Source organism: Eurosta solidaginis, chromosome 5 (genome assembly GCF_040869045.1).
Source record: "Eurosta solidaginis isolate ZX-2024a chromosome 5, ASM4086904v1, whole genome shotgun sequence".
Classification (NCBI taxonomy): Eukaryota; Metazoa; Arthropoda; class Insecta; order Diptera; family Tephritidae; genus Eurosta; species Eurosta solidaginis.
The window spans coordinates 175,583,136-175,605,323 of NC_090323.1; the positions used below are offsets into that span (position 1 = coordinate 175,583,136).

The following is a 22,188-nucleotide window of genomic DNA, read 5'->3' on the forward strand; positions in this document are numbered from 1 at the left end:
GTCTTGGGGAGTGTTATCGATGTTGATGGCCCTTGCCGGATGCAGATCCGGTACGTTCCGGTACCAAGTCTGGGGACGATTTGTTATGACCACATGGACCTTCTAGACCATCTCGCCCTCCCATCCCCTACAATCATGAGGAGGTCGGGGTCGCCAGAGCCTCGCCTGTTAATGAAACAGGATTCGCCATAGATAGGCGAGGTCGACAATTGGGTTTGGAGAAGCTATATAAGTATTGCGCTGGCAACCTTAAAGGGTTGGGCTACACAATCCCATGAATCTATTTGGTATTTTAGTCGCCTCCGCCGCCAGGCATACCTACCGCGGGTATATTCTAACCCCCTAACCCGCCGGATTCATGTTCTACGTTAACCAATCGAAAAACCATTTCACTCAAACTTTAAATATGAATCTGTCAAACTATTCGAAAATATAACAAATAATGGATCTAATGATCATTTCAGAGCTATTGCGATCTAAAATATTGATTTCGATCAGGCATCGTATAACACGTTACGGGCCCGACCTTTTATTTGACGTCAATACTAAGCTTTATTAATTTGATAATCAACTTGGTATCGATACATGGAACAGTAGTTAATGTTAGGTACTAACAATTTCGAAATTTATAAAATTTTTATTAGCCATATTGAAAGCTTTATGCATATTAGCATAAATGGAGACATCAATAAGATTTGTATTACCAAAATAATCGAGCGCCACCACGTTCGCAGTTAGACTCCAAGGACCTTTAAGCCAGCTGGTAACTTTTGGATTTAAAACGGTAGCGCGTTCTTTGGCTGTTTCCAATTTATCATTATTCTGAAATTAGAAAAATTGTTAAGCAGAGAAAAAAAGCAATTGATCACAAAAACAAAATCCAATATATTCTTTTCAGTAACCCAACTAAAAGCTAGGTGGTCTTGGATCGCAAATTCAAGATAACAAGTGGAAGAAGATAATATTTGCCAGTTGAACATCGCGAAGTCATTAATCAAGGATTCACTTGCATTAAAATTGGCATGTTCTGGATTGCTTGAGTTTATGGTGAACACAATGAACTCTCAACGAATATCAAAAGGCACAGAGTGAATTAATCTATCAAAGGGCGCATGAGTTGGTAAGAGGATACAGTGAGCCAAAAATAGTCAAACATATTTTAAATCCATAATCCCAAATGCTTGGCGGTCGCCGTGGTGTGATGGTAGCGTACTCCGCCTACCACACCGAAGATCCTGGGTTTTTACAATTACAAGAAAAATTTTCTAAGCGGGGTCGCCCCTCGGCATTGTTTGGCAAGCACTCCGAGGGTATTTCTGCCATGAAAAGCTCTCAGTGAAAACTCATCTGCCTTACAGATGCCGTTCGGAGTCGGCATTAAAAACAAGTAGGTCCCATCCCGCCAATTTGTAGAAAAAAATAGGAGCACGACGCAAATTGGAAGAGAAGCTCGGCCTTAAATCTCTTCGGAGGTTATCACGCCTTATATTTATTTATTTTTAATCCCAAATACTACTGGAATTATGCCAAAAATAACTCAACTGAGATCTCCAATTTTCTTTCAGACGAAATGATCATTGCAGTGTCTTCCAGGCAGAAGTATCAGCCATAATGGAAGCTGCGGCTTGGATAGGAAAACACACTATCGGCAAAGAAATGTTTATATTTAGCGACAGCCAAGTGGCTATTAAATCTATTGGCTCTTACTCAATCAATTTTGAACTATCGGCGATCTCTTCAGAAGATGGTCCAACAGAACCGTATACATCTCACAATGGTCCCGGGCCACAGGGGGGTTGATGCAAACTGTATTGCATTGAGGTATGCTGTATTGCAAACGAACTTGCAGGCAGGGCACGACAAATTAGACCCTTCCTGGCCTCGGTATACCCTCCGCCACATACAAGATAGTGCTAAAAGAGTACATCTACCGTCAAGCCAAAGATATATGGCTACAACCCCCACGCTGTCGGACATCCCAGCAAATCCAGCCAAAATGGGATCTCCAGAGATACCGTCACGTTTGCGCCCTGTTGGTACGCATGCAGAAAGACGTGGAGTGCCCTATCGTCGATGCTGTAGGGGTTGTTAAGATGTCGAAGAAGAGAATACGGTGCATCACTTCTTGTGCAACTCTCTTTCTGGGTAATCTACGCCAAGTCGTGGAGTACGACATCAAGGTCCTGGTAGCATTAGTCACGTCGTCGAAATGGCTAAAAGAGGAGAGGTAAAGGTGTGTTTGTGTGGTATCACAATGAGTATGCCGACACAAGACTATGTGTGCCCCCGCGGATTCCACTTCAACCTAACCTGGTATATTCAAAAACTCTTGAAATGATTTCAATAAAATCCGAATGACTTGAACCTAGACTTCCCCGCATTTTTATCAAACTAACCCCAAGTGCAGCAAGCGTGGGTTTGCCAGTTTTATCTAAAAAGAACTGGTAAATTTTGTATTACTCACCAATGACTGTTCCATACTGCGTACAGCTTCGAATACCCATCCTTCATTTTGCACTGGCGAAGAATTCTTTTTGCTAAATAGTAAACGCATATAATCCAAGGCTTCGGAGGTATTCATGAAGGCGGTTGAGAAACGTTTCCAGTTGGGGCACAAGATCTTCGATTCTAAAAATGTTAATGGTAAAAGTAGTAGAAACTTAATTACATCGACGACCGAGTGGGGAAATTCGAAAACTTATATCTCAATAAATAGTTCGACAATGTTCTATCTAAGCACTCTTTTGAAGGCCATCCATATTAGCAGACCTATGTCAAAATTTGGTTTAAAGGTTATCTATTTCAGCCGCCAGTGTTTTGAGTTCTTATTGAAATGGATCCATGACGGAACTAGGAACAGGTAATTGCCGGTAGTCAGCTGATTGGTACTTTTTTATTATGATTTCACTCTTCAACTTCCGGCGTAGTACGATTTTGACATTTGTCCATCTTTTTACAAAAACCAAATACATGGAATTTTTATTTATGTTTGTATGTACTGTGCTGCCACCTTCTATCGTCCCGCCATGGATGGACCGTTCTAGGAATTCTGAGATAGAGGCGTTTACTATTTCTAAGTTAGCATAATCTTCAACGAAAATTCGAGATAGTTTTCGACCAATCTCCCTTTATGGAGTAATCCTTTAGTTGGCCGTCATCGTGTATACATACCACTTTCAGGATACGGTAACTCCTGCACCGGGTATAAGATAATTATATATTTATTATTTTTCTTTATCTCATCAATGGTCAGTTCATAGCATTGTTTAACTTCGACGTTGGTGCTTGTGTTCCTTATGTAAACAATATCGCCGAATTCTTCGTGCAAAAGATGCCATAAACTGCTATGACGTTCGGGATGCTTGTAGAAACCTGTGGAAGTAGAGCGTGGAAAGCTTTAAATTAGTAGACAGTTAAAAACATGACTCGGGTAAGTAATCACCTATCGGAAACGAGCTGAAGTCCAGTATAACGATCTCATGAGAGACTTTTACGAAATGCTTAACCTCTCGTAGAACTCCTCTCAAAGGTTGTACAAACTTATTCTCATTGACGATAAAGAAATTATCGGTATTACTTGTATCGTAGGTATTGGCAACTCTGTCGAAGCTGTGAAAGAAAGAAGTTAGCTGGCTTTTATAACACGAACGTCTTCCCTTATTATGGAATGATATGTTTTTGACCCCTCGAACTTTCGATTCTAAGTCTTTTTAGTCCATGGGACTTCTATTCTTTAGTAATGGCTTGTGAAGTGCAATATAAAATATATACGAATACGTCTGTTCCTAATTTTAGTAAGCTGGGGGGTGTGATTACCTAGAAGATTCGTCGTAGTTATATCGCTCGACGTAAAATTCTATCGAAAATGGCCATGGGTCGACTGAGATCCTCTTTGATTGAAAATCGATCGTAACTTCCATCTAAAACATTCTTGGACGGCTCTACGTCCCGGTTATACTTCTATGGCACGTTATACCCCCGAGGAGATTCAGGCGAAGATTCAAGTTAGCGTAGGTGCACACGACCGATTAGATACGCTCTTTCTGATGCATGAACTCTACAGTGTCATCATGACGAGGGGCTTAATCCATTGAGTTCCGACTGACTACCACTCTCACCCAAATAATAGAATTCTCAAGTTTTATGGACGGATTCAAAAGAACTCGTGCAGTTTCAGCGCGAGTCTTTGGAATACCGACGGCTACCTACACCTTATATATAATATCCCGGACTCAGCGAATGTGTTTCAGCCGAAGTTTTTGCTACTCATGGGCATTTAAAGCACTACAGCATACAAATATTACCAGGGCAAGAGCGAATGACTTCCGCTAGAGGATTTCGATGGCGGATAAGGTGAAACACTATTAGAATAGCAACAGAAAGTTGAAGCCCTGGAAATCGTTGCATCTCGCAGCACTGATTTAGCGAGGTTACCAATAAGTGGAAGCTACTGCAGTTCTGTAGAGTTCGCAAGGGCATGCGGACATCATTCAACGGAAAACGATCTGCAGCCATTATTAACGTGAATTGAAGGGCTATATTCAGATTAGTTCTGGTACTCACTGGCCTCTGGAAAATTAGGCTCATGCGACATGGATGAGCACCTACTGTGCAACTATCCAGCGCAGTATCCCAAAACATTATGTTTCTTAGAAACTCCTTTTTAAGGAGCATCTCAGAACTCATATTAGTGGAAGTTTCTCAAATATATAAGCTTAACGGGATGGGAAAGTTCCATATTAGGTTATATTAGGTTTGCTGGTTTGCCCGGTTAAAGAATAGCTCTTTATTTTGGTCCGTGGCAACGGCAAAAACTACGATTAAGGCACATTAATCTTGGAAGGATCCTATGGAGAGACGAATACGTCCCGCCCCGTCCGAGTTATTTACGACTCGTTCTCGCAAAGACTGGACAGCTGAGCATAACAGACAGATTCTCTCTCATTGTCCTCCATACAGCTAACTCCTCCATACACACTGGACAAGTATATTAAGGCGCACCGCATGGACCTACCATTGGGCAGCGCCCTGTTAACCACGGATATATGAGTTTTGTAAACCCTAATAGCTCCGCCGAGCGTTTGGAGTCAACAACAGACCTCGAAACACGGCAAGAGGTGTCAGCCCAGAGTTTGCTAAGTTGACTCGAGGCTCGCCTGTTCAGAAGCAGAGAGCAAGGGGCAGAGGAATTTCAGATCCTCTACTGACAGACACGTTCAATTCATGCATGCCTGCCTGGGCGAAGAGATCAGCCTGGCATTTGCCAGGGATATCTGTATGTCCTGACAGCCATGTAATTTTTAACAAAAAGTAGTTAGATGCCACCGCAAGTGAGGCAAAGAAATCCCTCACAACTCTCGACCTTGGTGGCATAGCTAACTTCTTTGATAGCTGCTGATTATTTATCTAAATGTTTAAATCCCTAACAGTTATAGTTGGTCGGACAGCCTCAATTTTCAGCTAACACCGAACTTATGACAAAATGCTACACCCTCAATCTTCTCATCCAGCCTGAATCCATTCGTGATCAGGTCGACCAGACTCCCACTACATATTAATTCCGCGCTACATTCATCCCTTGAGGGAACATATGTGGCGAATGTGACAACAGGAGCGGAAGCCGGCGTGCATTAGTCTATCCTATCAGGGTTGAAACCGAAATCGGTCAGAATGCTGGTGTTACTGTAATTCAAAAGCTTATTTCCGCGTCAAGAAGCCATTTTTCAACCCGGGTTGCGGCCATTTTTCCCGCGATACTTACCCAATACTTAAATCCAAATAGCGTACACCAAAGACCAACTGTGACCAAACATCCATACGTTGTGCAATCACATAATCTTTAACCAGCACTGATTTGGTTTTTGTTAAATTGGTTACATAAGCTGCCGAGGCATGAGTACCTAATAGAGTAATGAACAATCTCAAAACAAGTCGACTTAGCTCACGAGCATCTTATCTTACCTGGTATAAAGAGATCCTTCAAGGGCATTTGTGCTATATGCTCCAACTTTGACATCCAATTCGGTTGTATTTTTAAACATTCCACTGTTAACAGTTCACTACCATTAAAACTGGCTACATAATAAGATAAACATTTCCCTTTAGGATATTCAATGGGCACCACATTCACATCATTAATATTCCAACCACGTGGGAAACGTAATTTTCCAATTTTGACATCGCTCACTACTTTGCCAGAGGAATTGCGTATATCAGTTATACGTGCCTCCGGTTGTACATATGAGGTAGTTGGATCCTCACTGAAAATACCAATCCATTCAGGATGCTCATGACATTCGGGACCCCAATTAACCTCGAGATTTGCATCTTGTAGGGTTTTGCCATCCAATGAAATGGTCAAATATATGGGACATGCTAAGGATGATGGGCCAAACATTAATCAAAGGAAAAAGAGATTTTTGGAAAATGCACGCATTATTTCTACTTCATTATAACTTACCATATATTAGTAACGGCAGATTGCAGCAGAAAAAAACCAGACAGCATAAAAACATGGCGTGTGTTTGGTTCGTAACGCTAAACTTGAACTTAATGTCAAGTTGATTTTAATGTTGCTCAATGCGGGCGACTAAACTATGAAACTCTTATGCTGCAACTAAGCGAGCTGAATTTAGACAAATGATGCTCTTCCAAACACGTACATACAGGGTGCTGCAGGAACTTTGATCTGGATCCTCATGAATTGTTTTTATGTTCAGGATTGAATTGAGTTTAGCTGAATAACGAGGTATGTACTGCTAGTTTCGTAAGCTTTGACTTAAGGACTTAAAAGCTAATAGCTTAGACTAGTTTATTTAATACATTCACCCTCTAAATAGTTCCATTCGAAGGTGGAGTTACCCCATTGATTGGTAACTACCGCACAACTAGTACGAATTGTAATCCAACCGTCTTTTTTCCATACAAGCCGCTGGTATTTTTAATATGGAGACGTCCCACGGGATTCCAATTTTAAAATTTCGAACATAAATGCACCAGTCTAAAACTAGTTCATTTAGTCAGTAAGTTTGGTTAGGAAGTAGTCTTCGAGCCCGCACAAATAAATTGAGTTGATAAGAGAACGAGTCAGACTCTGAAGGGTGTTACCGCCTCGACTCCGGATCGCAATAATCACTTAGTAGAACGGCAGCTGCTTATTCTAGTTTGATATCATTCAGAAAATTCTACGGCAGTAAAGTGTACATCTTTTATAATAGTTACCTTTAGAGGCAGGTATATCGAGAAGTGTGGCATCTTACGAACTAGTCCGAAGGGATCGACCGTTATCTTTGTCCAAATGAATATTTGGAATACAGGGACAGGGAAGGGCAGATCATATCATCCAAGCCGACTTCCCTAATAAACCCTAGTAGTTCCCGTAGTTTGAGAGTTTGAATGTCGGAATTTTCCGCCATCTCGGCTGATTGATTACAGAACCGGTTGGAGCCACTCGAATGAATGCATGTGACTTTTGAGTTTGCAATATGCTGCAGCAATAGCTGTTGGAATTTTTAGTTTACCCTTTGAAAGGCCTATGATTGCCCTATAACGATTTGTACTTAATCCTTCCAACAGTAGCTTACATTGTGTCAAGCCTGGCGCAGTGCACGAGTGTTCTCACTCTACCCGTCAGCAATATATTCACCATAATTTCTTGTGGGCCAACTGGCAGCAGCGGCTCAGGCACAATGAGCCGTATTATCGCTGACTCTCTCTTCAGGCCGTGTGCCCGCTCATTACCTTCCACTCCCCTGTGGCCTTAAACCCTGGCCAACCGTTTCTACCTAAGCACAAGGCGCGATAACCTCCGAAGATATTTTAGGCCGAGCTTCTCTTCAAATTTATGTCCTGTTCCTTCAAATGTTTTCCTAGAAATGGGTGGGACGAGACCTACATGTTTTACGTAGATTACGTACCGCATCTGCAAGGCAGATGGGTTTGCACTGAAAAGCTTTTCACAGCAGAAATACACTCGGAGTGTTTGCCAAATCACTCCCACGGGCGACACCGCCTAGAAAAACTTTTTTCTAATAGGAATTTTTGTGATGTTGTTTTGCCCGGGGCTCAAACCCAGAATCTTCGGTTTGGTATGCGGAGCACACTACCACCATACCACGGCGGCCGCCATTTATCGTTTACTTTACTTTGTAAATCTCCTCAAAGGATTCAAACCCGCATTCCTGCGATGATTTAACTGTTGACAAACACATTCAGCCAGGCTTAAACCACGCCTTTTTGCCGAAACCCTGAAAAGAAGCTTTGCAAGGCAAAAATGCATACACAGGGCTTGAAAACCACTAGCAAGAACTACGCAAGCTTTTAGGGGGCTTACAATACTCGCGCAGTGGACATGTATGTAAGTAGCTACTGAAATCCACAGACCCAGTACCTTAAATAAAAAAATAAATAAATGTAAGGCGCGATAACCTCCGAAGATATTTTAGGCCGAGCTTCTATTCCAATTTGCGTCGTGCTCCTTTTTTAATTTTTCCTACAAATTGGCGGGTTGGGACCTACTTGTTTAATGCCGACTCCGAACGGCATCTGCGAGGCAGATGAGTTTTCACTGAGAGCTTTTCATGGCAGAAATACACTCGGCGTGCTTGCCAAACATTGCCGATGGGCGACCCGCCTAGAAAAATTGTCTTCTAATTTCTAAAATGTTGAATTTGCTTTGCCCGGGGTGTGGAACCAGGGGTCCGAACCCAGACCCAGTACCTTAATAGAGCTTATTTTCGAAACTTATCGCATCAGTATCCCACAAAGACTCATTATCATCGGCAATTCTCCCCAAAACTTTCGGAGAACTTCTTTAACGCTAAAACAACACCTAAATTTCCAGAATTGCTTCTAAAGTAGTTTGATGTTATCTGCCTCCCGATTTGTATCTGGATCCTACGGTGAACTGAGAAAGCATTATATACACTCTACAATGGTGACCGCTTTATAACTTGATAACAGATGTCCACACCTCCCAAAGAGACTTATGTTAAAGGGGAGTATGGAATTCTCTGATGAAGTACTACTGCTTCCTAAACAGTAAAATTCTAGTCTTGAACTCATAAAATATAAAAATATGTAATCAAAAAATTTAACAAAAACTCATTAGTCAACACTGTGGACACATTCAGTCTATATGACGTCCTAACGTCCAGCCTTAGAAAATTGATCCTTATAAACCTTCGCAAAAAAAAAACTGTATCTTACCGATAACCCTGTATTCTCAATTAAACCCTGAGTATGCATTTCGCCATTAATAAAATTAACTACAAGATATTGCGCAAGTCTAATTTAAAATTTGACATATGTCTGCATTAAGCTTAAGTTACTCATTCTAATGAAACGTAGTTAGTAGACAGGGAAGCGGCCATTGATAAGATTTCTACAACACGTCAAATAAATATGGAATATTTTCAATCAGAATTTTCGGTGATGTTTGTTATATAACTGTTGATCCAAGATCTTTTAGAATATGCTAGCCATATATGATATAAAAAGTCATGCTCGAAAGGGTTAGTTGGGGTTGTGGTATTACTGCTGGCACGCTACAACTGCGATACTTTGTGGACAACGATATGTTTAAGGATGTTTATGAGCTTCACGCAACTAATAATAGTCCAATGGCTTCGTTGGCCAGGCCCTGTATCAAAATGGATAAAGTCTATCTGTTTTAGAAAGTTTTCCTATCGATTCAAATTGGCTTGTAATGTGTCCCCACATAACACCTACATCTTTTCAATGCCTCTAACATCAATATCTTTTTGGTCCAATCCTGTTCAAACTTCATGCTTTCTTGGACTTCCGTTAGAGGATATTGAATGTGGCCACATTAAATCGTTCCCGAGTTGGTCGGGCTAACACCTTCATGGTGCTTGCCACCGGAACATACCCGATCTCTATCCGGCAAAGTACCTCCCCTGCCGGTATGGGGTTAGAATATACCCACGGTAGGTATACCGTTCGTAAAAGGCGAGCAAAATACCAATAGGCTATCCAATCCTGAGGAGTGCTAACTCGAAAGGGGGCAGTGCGCCCACATGCATCCCTTGCGTGACCCTATCACGATCAATAAGAGCTATAACACGGGGAGCAGGAAAATCCATTTGTGACCTGTACATAATGTATCGCTTGGTACATGTATACAGGTCTCATCTCCTGTCCTTGGAATCGGCCCCCTAGTGGAATATTTGCAGGGACTGTGATTTCATCTCGCATGTTGAATTTTTTCTTACATGAGAGGGAGTTCACTTTTGGGGAACCTGACAAAAACGAATACTTAACGAATCTATGTATTCTCTTCTCCGTTTAAAATTGACAATAAAGCACTGTTTTCGGAGTAATGCAGTCTCTTCAGCTTTGAAAGTAGACAATAAAGCATTCTCTTCGGAGTAGTTGGAAAGTTGGCAATAAAGTTGTACCTTGGTTCGCCCACAAGAAGCCTTTTTACATATTCTAAAACCCTAAATAGTGATGTGTGTCATTTGGATGAAACTTTGCTGGATAAATGGATTAAGCAGCTGCCTATCGTTTGTGGATAGCAATTGATAATTGAAAGATTGTGTTTTTGCTCACTTCTTTGAAACGTTTTCAAACTGTTTTAGGCTATGCTGAACGATTGGCAACGTACATATAGTAAATGTGATCTGTAGCTTTGGGATTGGTTTGATAGGAGCTAATCCTACAGTGAAGGTTGTAATCACATCCCTTAATCCTGGTGCTCAGAAAAGATTGTTCCCTTAATAAAAAAAAACAAAATAAATGTAAGGTGCGATAACCTCCGAAGAGATATTAGGCCGAACTTCTCTTCCAATTTGCGTCGTGCTCCTTTTAATTTTTCCTACAAATTAGCGGACGGGACCTATTTGTTGTATGCCGATTCCGAACGGTATCTGCAAGGCAGATGAGTTTTCACTGACAGCTCTTCATGGCTGAAATACACTCGGAGTGCTTGGCAAACACTACCGAGGGGCGACCCCGCTTAGAAAAATTTTCTTCTAATTGAAAAAACTTGTTTCTAAAATTTTGATGTGGCTTTGCCCAGGGCGTGAACCCAGGATCTTCGGTGTGGTAGGCGGATCACGCTACTATCACACCACGGCGGCCGCCAATCCCTTTATACTTATATTAAAATTGTGGAACTGTTTAATGTATCTGTCGGTGTCCCAAGCCACGAATTATTTATACTTAGAATAGAATGGTACTGGAACTGAACATGGAGTTGCCTCGCAACCAGATGCCATTATCCGTAAGAACATGTCATTGTACACCCGATTACAAGCTAATTCGGTACAAACGATCGAAGTGTTTGGGCAGGACACATGGAGGCGGTAGTTGGGTCACTGATCATGCAATTAGGACCGTTGTTGATGTTGTAGCAATTGAAAAGATGGTTGGTGTCACGTTACAAGCAGGACATACACACATTATGTATGTCGGAGTTGAACCTGCATAGGTAAGCGTTTATCCTTTTACAGTAACCAGCTGATGCGCGTCTCTTTGGGGAGGCTGCTTTCCTCTACTGCGAACTTGGGCTATTTGCCTTTTACAACGGGGTGGCCGAGCGATTCCAGTCATAGAGGTCCAACGCGTTTTGGTGGATTTCTCTGAAGACCTTCTTGTGCTCTTTTTCCTTATACGGTTGAGTTCTCAGATGTCGTGTTTCCTCATTACGCTTGCGGAGGTAACTTCTTAAGATTCTGGGGGATAGGACCTCTTAAATCGGATGCCTGTAAGGATATCCAGATTTCTGGGAACTCAGCAGAAACTGTTTGTTCAGCATTTCATGGGAATGTCTTTATTCCTACAACAACAACAACAAGCAGAAATAACGGGAGCACTGTTTATCTCTATATTTAAAACAAAAATATTTTTTTTTATTATTCATTTATTTTTAATATATAAATTATTTTCACTCAAGTCAACAAACCATTCTCTAAATTTTAACTTAGATCATAAAAAAACTAACCAGCTTATACTAAATTTAGTAAAAAAATGTAAATAAAACTCAAAGATTTATATACAAAAATTATGCAGTTAAATATTAATGTACAAAAAGTAAATATTTACAAATGTATTCGAGTAGATTTTGTATAATTTTTACAACTATAAATATTAAAAAAAAAAATAAATAAATAAATGCAAAATGGTACATATAACTGTTTAAATAAATTAAATTTTTAAAAACTGAACTTGAGTTAAATATTTGAGGGAATGCTTTAGTTTTTACATGTATATTTTTTTTTATTTTGTTTAAATGAGCTTCGAAGTTAGAATTGTCCGATGAATTACAGGTACAAAATAAATATGCTAATGTAAATTATATATATTTAACTATAAATGCTATCTATGACAATGAGTTAAGTTAAATGTTTATATGGAATCTTGATCTAAGGATGTAAATGTTTATGTACCTGCTTAAGTACAATGAAACTTCATAAAAATCTAGTTTTAAAGGCATTCAGCAAATTCAGCCCTTTATTCAGCTACTATAAAGTAGTCGCAGTGATACGCCTCTGTGCTCTGCGACTATAATAAATTGTGTAACAAGTGGCAGGCAATCGCGAATCAATATTGTAACATTCAGTGATTTTGTCACCAGTGAGATAACAGTAAATGGCAGCGACAGCTTTGAAGAATTTACTGTGACTGAATGACTGTGATGACTGTGTCTTGTTCGCAATCAAATTGACCAATAATCTCAACTGTATTAAAATGAACAAAGTAGCACTAGATATCGTAATAAAATACAATGCAGCCGGGCTAGCGAACACAATTTTCAGATATCCTTGTTACCTCCGCCCATGGACATTTTTATAGCCGCTCATAAAGTTGTTTACTGCAACAAATAGCAACACAAATCATGCAAAATTGATTCATACTGTTGTCGCTTATCATTCTTGTGATGAGAGTTGTGATTTTATTTTTGAATGCGATTTTTCAAAAGCGCGATTGTAAATTGCGATTTAGATCATATCGCTCTTCTAGGAGACTGTTCAGTCACAATCACGTATTCGCTACCAATGAGCAGACACAGTCACTGATCACGTTGTTTCCACGTATGCAGCTTTTTATACTGAAACTTAGTCGCAGCAAAAATCACTAATTTATTGGTTTATATTATTGCAGCAAAGCTGTGATTGGGTTTGTGTTTGTTATTTTTCGTCAGCATGATTGCGAATGAAATGCAAGTGGAATCACAGCCATTCAATCACCGCGATTTCTCCGAAGTGGTCGCTGCGCTTTACTGTGAACTTTCGTTCGATGTGACAAAAGAAAAATATTTGCCAACTCTATTGTATGGACGGCATATTATCTAAAGCTTAGATGCATCTGTACAAAAACCTAAAGTTCCACACAGAAAGCACTTAAGAAATAGTTCACGTAGCTGCCAAACCGTGGTGTGATGGTAGCGTGCTCCGCCTATCACACCGTATGCCCTGGGTTCGCACCCTGGGCAAAGCAACATCAAAATTTTAGAAAAAAGGTTTTTCATTTAGAAGAAAATTTTTCTAAGCGAGGTCGCCCCTCGGCAGTGTTTGGCAAGCGCTCCGGGTGTATTTCTGCCATGAAAAGCTTTCAGTGAAAACTAATCTGCCTTGCAGAAGCCGTTCGGAGTCGGGATAAAACATGTAGGTCCCGTCCGGCCAATTTGTAGGGAAAATCAAGAGGAGCACGACGCAAATTGGAAGAGAAGCTCGGCCTTAGATCTCTTCGGAGGTTATCGCGCCTTACATTTTTTTTTTTTACTTACTTAATTGGCGCTTAACCGTCTAAACGGTTATGGCCGTCCAACAAGGCGCGCCAGTCGCTCCTTCGCTCCGCCAACCGGCGCCAATTGGTCAAACCAAGGGAGTTTAAATCGTTTTCCACCTGGTCCTTCCAACGATGTGGGGGCCGCCCTCTACCTCTGCTTCCATAAGCGGGTTCTGATAGAAACACTTTCTTGGCCGGAGCATCATCATTCATTCGCATAACATGGCATAGCCAGCGCAGCCGCTGCGTTTTAATTCGCTTTTCTACTACTTTTTTACAGAGTTTTAGAAGTGTTAAGATTTAAAATTTTTTTGAGAATTTTCATGTAACGTATAGTATATTAACAATAAGCTTTTTTGTAGGTTATTTCTTTAATATAATTTTGAAGTACAATATTTTCGGTTTTTTAATTGTTCGTTTTTTAGTAGCATATTTATAATATTTTTACTATTTTTACTTAGTTTAAAAGTGCCATTGAGGTAGTTTGTTTTTTTTTTTTTTGTTTTTTTTTTTTACGTATATGCTATAGATTTAAACAACTTTAACTGAATTCTTATATACATATTACCCACGCAGAATAAACGTGTTTAACGATTCATATATTGAATTGAATAATATTAGTATTTTTCTAATAAAAATCCGATTTCGAAGCCTTACAAATCCACGTTCTAAACATTTTTAAAACTCAAAAGGTTTTTGATTTTAAATTAAAAAGAAAAATAATATGTTTGTGTGTTTAATGGTGTGTTAAATTTTTACTTAAGATTTTTAAGAATTAATGAACTTAACACCTGTAAATAATAATTCTTTTCAGTTTTTCCCAAAAATAAAACCAAATAATAGTTGAGCAACAATTATTGTTTACCGGTGTTAAGCTCATTAATTCTTAAAAATCTTAAGAAAAAATAATATTTTTAAAAAATTATTAAAATTTTTAAATTTATGTTCATTCTTAAAGTTTATGAAATTTTTTGAAATTATTTTTTTTTTTTGATATTTTATTATTGGGCGAAAGATTTTGATCTATACTTTGCTTTAATTGAGCTTTTCGGCCGATAATTTTCTATTCCCGCCTACGCGTTTCGATGATTTCACGTCTTCTTCAGGGCGTCTGATAATTTAATTTAAACAATTTTATTTATTTTTTTCTGCAAAAAAATTAAATTTTTACGAAAGCAAGGAAGCATTTCCATTTTCTTTGTTCTAAGAAAGTTTTTTTGAGTGTAAAATGTAGTTAGAAGATATTTTCGGGGTGGCGACAAAAATATTTATAATAACAGTTGTTAATTTGTTGATATACATTGACGGATATTATTTTGATTTTTTTTAAGTTTTTAGGGTATTCTCGTGACCTTGGTTATCAGCTTATCTGCTTATATTTTACATTTTTAAAACATTTTCTAAAAACAAAATACAGTGAAAACAAATAATTTTTAAGCAGATAAGGTTGATAAAGAGTTGACGTGAGTACCCAAATTATTTTTGTTTTTTTTATGTTTTATCTACATATAACAAAATTATATTTTCGTATTAATTACTTAACAGTCTTCTTGTTGCATTTTGTGTTATGTGCTCGTTATATATATTTCTTATATGTTTTTTTATAAACTATTTCATTCTCCTATTTGCATATTTTTTTTATTTTTTGTTTTTAGTTTTTTCAGTGAATGTGCATGAAAATAGTGTGAACATCAAAATCCTCAAGTTGTAGTATTACCATATTTAATTTGAAATCGGAAAATTTTTGATGAAGTCACTGGTACAATTCTTTTTATTACTGTTATTAGGGGCTCACTGGCATTTTGAAAAAGTTATTAAGTTGGCAACACTAGTATGACAGCATTGTGAGTGCTTACGTGAGAGAGAGATTGCATCAGTCAAATGTGCTCAAGAATAAGCACTTCAGACGTAACAGTCAAGTGATTTGTCCAGCAATCCTAACACGAAAGGGGAAAGTGAAAGTTAGGTTTTCGTTTTCGAAAATGGTAACTTTGTCAAAAATCTCGAGATCTCAAAGCTTATACCCAGTACCCTTTTTTAATTAACCTTTTTTTTAGTTCGATCAACAAAAAATAACTATTATTATTGGCCCCTGTTTCAAAAAGGATTCTCCGCCATCCTATGTCGAACTTGTGCTTTCAGAGACTCCACTCGGATATTACTCTGTGTGGAATGTGGTTATGCATTATGCTAAACGCTTAAGAAACACGTGAAATTTTCTTGAACATTTTAAGTTATAGTCGATCTCGGAGTTTCAGAGGGCGCTACAGAATGAGCCTGATTTTGAAAAAAAAAAAATTTAATTTGCCTGGAGAATTTTGAAATAAACTCTGAGAAGAATTAAGATTTTCCCGAGCCCTTTTCTAAGTTTTAAAGGCTTCGAAATGAATGATCAAATTCTTCACGGAGATAACTTGTTCTAAAGTTCGCTCACTTTGCTTAATTTTAGGTTGATGGGCACTCATTCGGAGTGAACGATTTTAACAAAGTCTCTCTCTCGAACTCAGATAATTGGTTCATATTACATTTTGGCTTAAAACTTATATGATTAGCTAAATTAAAATTAAATTACTTACAACAACAAAATATAATTTCGTTTTGTCTAACATCTGGGAATAACATAAACAGGCCTTAAAAAAATTACAAATTACTTTGTGAAAAGTCGGCCACCGTGGTGTGATGGTAGCGTGCTCCGCCTATCACACCGTATGCCCTGGGTTCAACTCCCGGGCAAAGCAACATCAAAATTTTAGAAATAATGTTTTTCAATTATAAGAAAATTTTTCTAAGCGGGATCGCCCCTCGGCAGTGTTTGGCAAGCGCTCCGGGTGTATTTCTGCCATGAAAAGCTCTCAGTGAAAACTCATCTGCCTTGCAGATGCCGTTCGGAGTCGGCATAAAACATGTAGGTCCCGTCCGGCCAATTTGTAGGGAAAATCAAGAGGAGCACGACGCAAATTGGAAGAGAAGCTCGGCCTTAGATCTCTTCGGAGGTTATTGCGCCTTTCATTTATTTATTTATTTTTTATTTACAAACAGAACTCAGAACACACATCAGCTCTAGGGAAGTAACGGCAGTGAGTTAACCGAAATCAGAAATTTGCTTTATCGGTATCGGAATTAAATTCGGAAGTGAAATGTGGGTATAAGAGTATGAATGACATCCCTACTACACACCCACAGACACACACGCTTACGTACTAATTTGAACTTGTATTATTTTCCTGCTTAAAAAACTAATATTTACAAATATATTATTTACATACTCGTATTTATATGATTTTTGATCACAAGAAACTCTTTTTATCAAAAGAAAGAAACAAAACTTATTTACACTATCGATCAGCTCGCTTGCTGCGTCAGCAAATTAACCAGCTCAGTACGATCCATATTACTAAGAGTTTGCATATCCAAACCCAAAGCTGAAGCGACTGCTTTAATATCCAGACCAAAAGAGGTGAGCAATTCAAGAAATCGCATTTCCTCACCGGTCTGCGGATTTGTGACCATCGGGCAGGAATGATTGCACTGCGGCCAACTACAACGTTCGAGTAGACGTAGCGCGCATTTCTCAGGCACGCGCGGTACACGATTTCGAGCGTTAGGTGCATTGAAGTGCTGCTTTGGAAGTTCTGATTGCGCAGACGAGTTCAACGTTTCTGCTTGTTGTAATTGATTATCTTTGTTGTGGAAGTAAGGCGCATTCCGTTGTTGTTGACGCCCATGTTCCTTACGTACCTTACGTGTTTTTTGATTAGACGGTTTATGCTTACGTTCGCCAGCACTTGCATTGCCATTGTGTTTATTGGGACGTCGCACTTTATGTTGAGGTGCCTCACTTATTTCACTTGGCGGCAAGTTATTATTACGCTTTTCAGAATCATTGCGCTTACGTTCGTGCTGATTTTGATGTTTATTACTGTTAGCTTTATGTTGGTGTTGTCTATGTAGGCGACGCCTTTGTTGACGTTCATGTCGTATACGACGTCGGTCCTCACGTTCGCCTTTGCTCAAACGCTGTTTTACACCAACACTTTGCGGTTCGAGATTATTGCTCTTCTTGTTTTCCTTCTTCTTATTTTCCATAGGTCTACGTTGTTTTGGAGACTTTTGATAATTCAGACGATGGCGGCGCCGATGCTCATGCTCCGCCTCATGATGCTGTTGCTTATCGTTATGTCTACGACGACGTGGTCTTGTCGAATGTTCCCAACAGCGTAGCGCTGCAGGTAAAGAAATATCATCAATCTTCACATTAATCCAATCGCGCTTGGAAAGCACAGCATGACCTATACAAGACGGTGCAAATACCCCGGTTACATTATCCAAAGAGCTACGTAAAGCGCCACCCATTTCGTGTATATAATTCCATTGTTGGGGTGTGACAGGTGCGCCTACATTATCTGCGCGCATTTGTGCTTCATCGAACAGCCATTGAAAGACGAAGAGAGGAGCTGAATTGGGTGAAAAAAAAATATTTATCAATATTTGTAGAGCTCAAGCGCGCCGAAGCGTTAACTTACCTTTTAACGTTGGATACAAGCGATAACCGAAATAGCAACGCCATGGCTCGGCCTGATATTGCTTGATACAAGCTTCAGGCAGCGAGCCTTGCCACAATTTCCAACCTTGACGCACCGACTCAACTGATCCCACTGCTGCTGGCGTGTACGGTTGACGATCTAAAAACCAACCCGAATCGCTAATACCGCGCACAGTAACGAATAAGTTACGTTCGTTTTGCAGATACCTAGTAATACGATCCAAATTGAGCATAACACCCAGACCACCAGCAGATGAGCCAACCAATAAGAGTTCAGCGCCTGATACACGCCCCAAACCTAGTGGTATTAGTTCAGCAATAACTTGTCGTATAATTATAGCGCCCATAAAGCGCCATTCAGCGTTCTCGTCAATAGTAGAGCGTGTGCCTGACCACGAATCACTGCTACAATAAGGTATGAGCACATGATTTGCATTATGCCAGTAGGGATTTTCTTCAGGTACCGGCGATAGTATGCCACCAACTGCAAAGAGTAAGGGAGAGGAGTATTATATAGCTAATTTTTCAAAACTATATTTAATTTATAACTTACCATCTCTGGTATCAGGCCACTGCGCTGACGTCATCAGATGGCGCAAACGCAACCAACGCGCGCGACACGAGCGCCTATCATAACAATGCCAACCGCCCTCTAAAAATACAATCCATTTCTTTGAGTTGGGATTCTTACGTAGATAAAAACCAGCGCGCGAACCATCATTACAAACAACTGTAGCATTGTTGAGAAAGGCAAGTTTGAGCGCGCGCCGATTCTCCACAGCAGGTACTGGTTTTGCGGCGACTGCGGCACTCAATTCAAGTGAATTCTTTTCATGCGCTGCCATTAATAACGCCGACGCTGTATTATTTAATGAGAGAGATGAGTAGGCGGCATTGCCTAGTAATGATTCTGCAACAGGAGATGCTACTGCCGCTGGCGCGACAGCAGCTGCTGATCGCTGCGCCGATCTAGCATGAGAACGTGAACGTGCGAGCGTACATGGTGTAATGGCGGCCAAACAAACTAATATTAACGAAATATGCACCGCCAGTGTTAGACTGCGTTTGCTATGCGCCAAAAAGTATGCAATGCTACGCTGTTGACAAAAACAATTGTGATTTGTTGTGGAACGTGGAATATCATTGCTAAGCTTACAGTTGGAACCTAATATGCCGAGTGTTTTGTTGTGCTGCAATAGATTAGAAGTTAAATTATTATTGTTTGTGCTGTTTATGGTTGAAAGTAAAGACTTTAGATAAAAAATTCGCTTATAGTAAAAAATAAAAGAAATAACAGGTGATTATTTAAAATGTTGTTGTGGATGAAATTATTTGAAGGTAAAACACACACATGCATGCTTCATATCCTCCTAGTAGAAATAAGGTAAGTGCAAAAGTATAAATAGAAGCTTCTCTCAAGTGGCTAAAGCGCCTCACTATCTCGATTCTTTCGTAAAGTTAATATTTTTTATCAATTGAGCCAAATTGCAGGGCCTTGCAATTTCGCCTGCGATCTTGCTTTTTCGCTTCAGGAGGCATAGTTTATGGAACGAGTTCACTTCAAGCACATCCATCCTGTTTGCTTAACATCTTGCCAATTCGCTTCTTTAGAAGGAGCGCATGAAGTACTCATAGTGCTGTGCAGACTTGATTGCTCTGGCTTGGAAGCTAATCTGTAATGCCTTAATAAAGGAACCGCTTGAAAAAAACTTCTTCTGTTCTGCAGTATACTATTCTCATTCCGTTTAAAACTAGGTATGCCAGTACCAGTGAGATAAGTATCTTTGGTACTAGTTAAATTATAGTAGGTAAGCCAAGAAGTGGGAGCGTCGTCGAAGCACTAGGAAAATAAGGTAATTGTAGATATAGCGACTGACTTAATAAGTTGTCATGCTGATTGTGTGTGACCCTCAGGGTGTGTGATTTTCTGACAGTCTAAAGTACACTTACTGTGAACTTGAGTAAATTTGAAGCTAATTTTCAAAAACAAGTGCAGGGTTCCTTTAGTGAGTTTATCATATTCTTATTATTTACTCTGTCAGTAGAAAACTTAATCAGGATCGATGAAATATCAGCGGGTATTAAGTCAAACAGCCTCCTCAGGTGAATCAAACAGTCGCGTGAATGCAATGGGTGATTTAAGAAAGTTGTGGGGATGACGATCGACTTGGTAAGTGGCCAGGCTGAGTGTTCGGTATACTTGGGGCGTGTGATTCCCTGAAGGTCCAGGGATCAGCGGGCTTAATGTGTAAGTTTCCGAATTTGAATTGCATCTTTCTGAATCTGAATTGTTACTCTTTGTAAATAAATTGCAATTTTCAGAAAAAAATCGCAAAGTTATCCGAATGTAAATTGCAACTTTCTGAACATGATTCTCTAATACTATATACAAACACACAAAATTGGCAATTTATACCATTTCGGCAGTTTATTTTGCAACTTATCATATAATAAATTGCCAATTTAAAAAAAAAATAATAGTAAATAATAATAATAAAAAAATAATAATAATAGTAATAAATTGTTTCAAACTGGAAATGCAATCTGGTAAAGTGTGTTTATTGAGTAGATTTAAACGTCAGTTACGCATGGCTCAACTATATGGTTTGCTCATCTCATCTACTGATTTTATTTTTTTCATTTCACTGGAGTAGGAATTGTGAAAAGCAGATGGCAAACTCCAAATGAAACCAAAACATTGAACACATTTTCTTACAACACATAAAAGTTTCAAGTTTTATGTCTTCATTCCATTCCATTCGTCTAATACCTATACATTTCGACAGTCTGCACAAAGGTATGTTGTTACTGTAGAGATAAGCCAACCAGCTATCAAATTACTATTGTGTAAGCTAAATTGAGTTGCATGAACACCACTCAATTTAAATCGAAATTTCAATTGTGATTTACTAAATATTTGCTGATCATATTTCTTTCTGAATTTGTATTACCCCTTTCTGAAAATGAATTACAACTTTCCAAGTTTTAATTGCCATTGTCTGAACATAATTGCAAATTTCTGTGTTTGGATTATAATTTTCTGAACATGGTTTGCAATTTCCTTAATTTAAACTGAAAAAGGTCTCGTACATTGTGGATAAGACAAATTTGATAACCTGTGCATAGACTAGAGATATACGCCGCCGATAAACGCCGCCGCCGATTTTGGTCGTTTTTCGCGCGCCGCCGCCGAATGTCAAAAATACAGTCTTAAGTTTATGCCATTTATTGTTCATGTCGAAAATTGGTCGGATATGGTCGAAAGTGGTATCAACGGATGCGCATCACTGCCAGTTATAAGAAACTAATTGCGAAAATTAACTCTTTCTAACTGTTAATAAGTTATTTAAAAAAACGGCGTTTTCGATGTCAGCTTAACACGGACTTTGCATCGCCCAATTCACCAACTTATTAAAACAAAACACTAAAAGAAAAGTTATATAATAAATTTATATGCTCACTTTGCATATTTGTTTTTTTTTTCAAAAAATTTATAATGAACAATGTGTTTGGTTTTCATCAACTTACTTACTTCGTTTTATCCACATTATACTTATCTCACCTTGTACTTTACTAACCCTACTCCTAAAATTTATCGATTAATCTTAATATCAATTATTCATCACTACTACTTGTTAACCATCACTACTTTGAACAAAACAAAAGATATTAGCAGCAAAATTCAATCGTGTTGAGTTTTTATTTATTGTTAATGCACTAAAGTCAATGTAGTGAGTTCTTTTTATAAGCTTTTCTTTAGTTTCACTTTTGTTGTCTGTAATGGAATCTTGCAAGTTAAATTTGATACACTTCCCGGTGTCCGATTGAGCTGAAATTTTGCACACATGTATAACTCCGATGACAATGCAATATCACTTTGTTAGAATTCGATA

At 38.9% G+C, this 22,188-nt stretch overlaps 2 protein-coding genes across 2 annotated transcripts in view; both read right to left on the minus strand.

Annotated features, from left to right (window-relative positions):
- Positions 1-469: 469 nt before the first annotated feature.
- Positions 470-6,621, minus strand: LOC137253776 (PI-PLC X domain-containing protein 1). Its single transcript, XM_067791220.1, has 7 exons — positions 6,461-6,621; positions 5,962-6,375; positions 5,762-5,900; positions 3,443-3,609; positions 3,172-3,372; positions 2,465-2,628; positions 470-822 (listed from the first exon to the last, which is right to left on the minus strand). Exons 1-7 carry the CDS (start codon positions 6,513-6,515, stop codon positions 604-606), a joined length of 1,359 nt encoding a protein of 452 aa, XP_067647321.1. The 5' UTR covers positions 6,516-6,621; the 3' UTR covers positions 470-603.
- A 10,163-nt stretch (positions 6,622-16,784) lies between these two features.
- Notum (palmitoleoyl-protein carboxylesterase notum) overlaps positions 16,785-22,188 on the minus strand; it is a 48,091-nt gene continuing 42,687 nt past the window's right edge. The window contains exons 2-4 of the mRNA XM_067791224.1: positions 18,849-19,485; positions 18,276-18,779; positions 16,785-18,206 (exon numbers count right to left, since the gene is read on the minus strand). Of these exons, the coding sequence (XP_067647325.1) occupies positions 17,095-18,206; positions 18,276-18,779; positions 18,849-19,485 (2,253 nt within the window). The 3' untranslated portion in view covers positions 16,785-17,094. The remainder of the gene's footprint in view (positions 18,207-18,275; positions 18,780-18,848; positions 19,486-22,188) is intronic.

Excerpts from the sequence above, each read along its gene's own strand:
- LOC137253776 (XM_067791220.1), bottom strand. The coding sequence starts at position 6,515 with ATGTTTTTATGCTGTCTGGTTTTTTTCTGCTGCAATCTGCCGTTACTA. Across the intron at positions 6,376-6,460 it reads TCTGCCGTTACTAATATATG|CATGTCCCATATATTTGACC; the intron begins GTAAGTTATAAT and ends CATCATCCTTAG. Across the intron at positions 3,373-3,442 it reads CTTCAGCTCGTTTCCGATAG|GTTTCTACAAGCATCCCGAA; the intron begins GTGATTACTTAC and ends CTACTTCCACAG.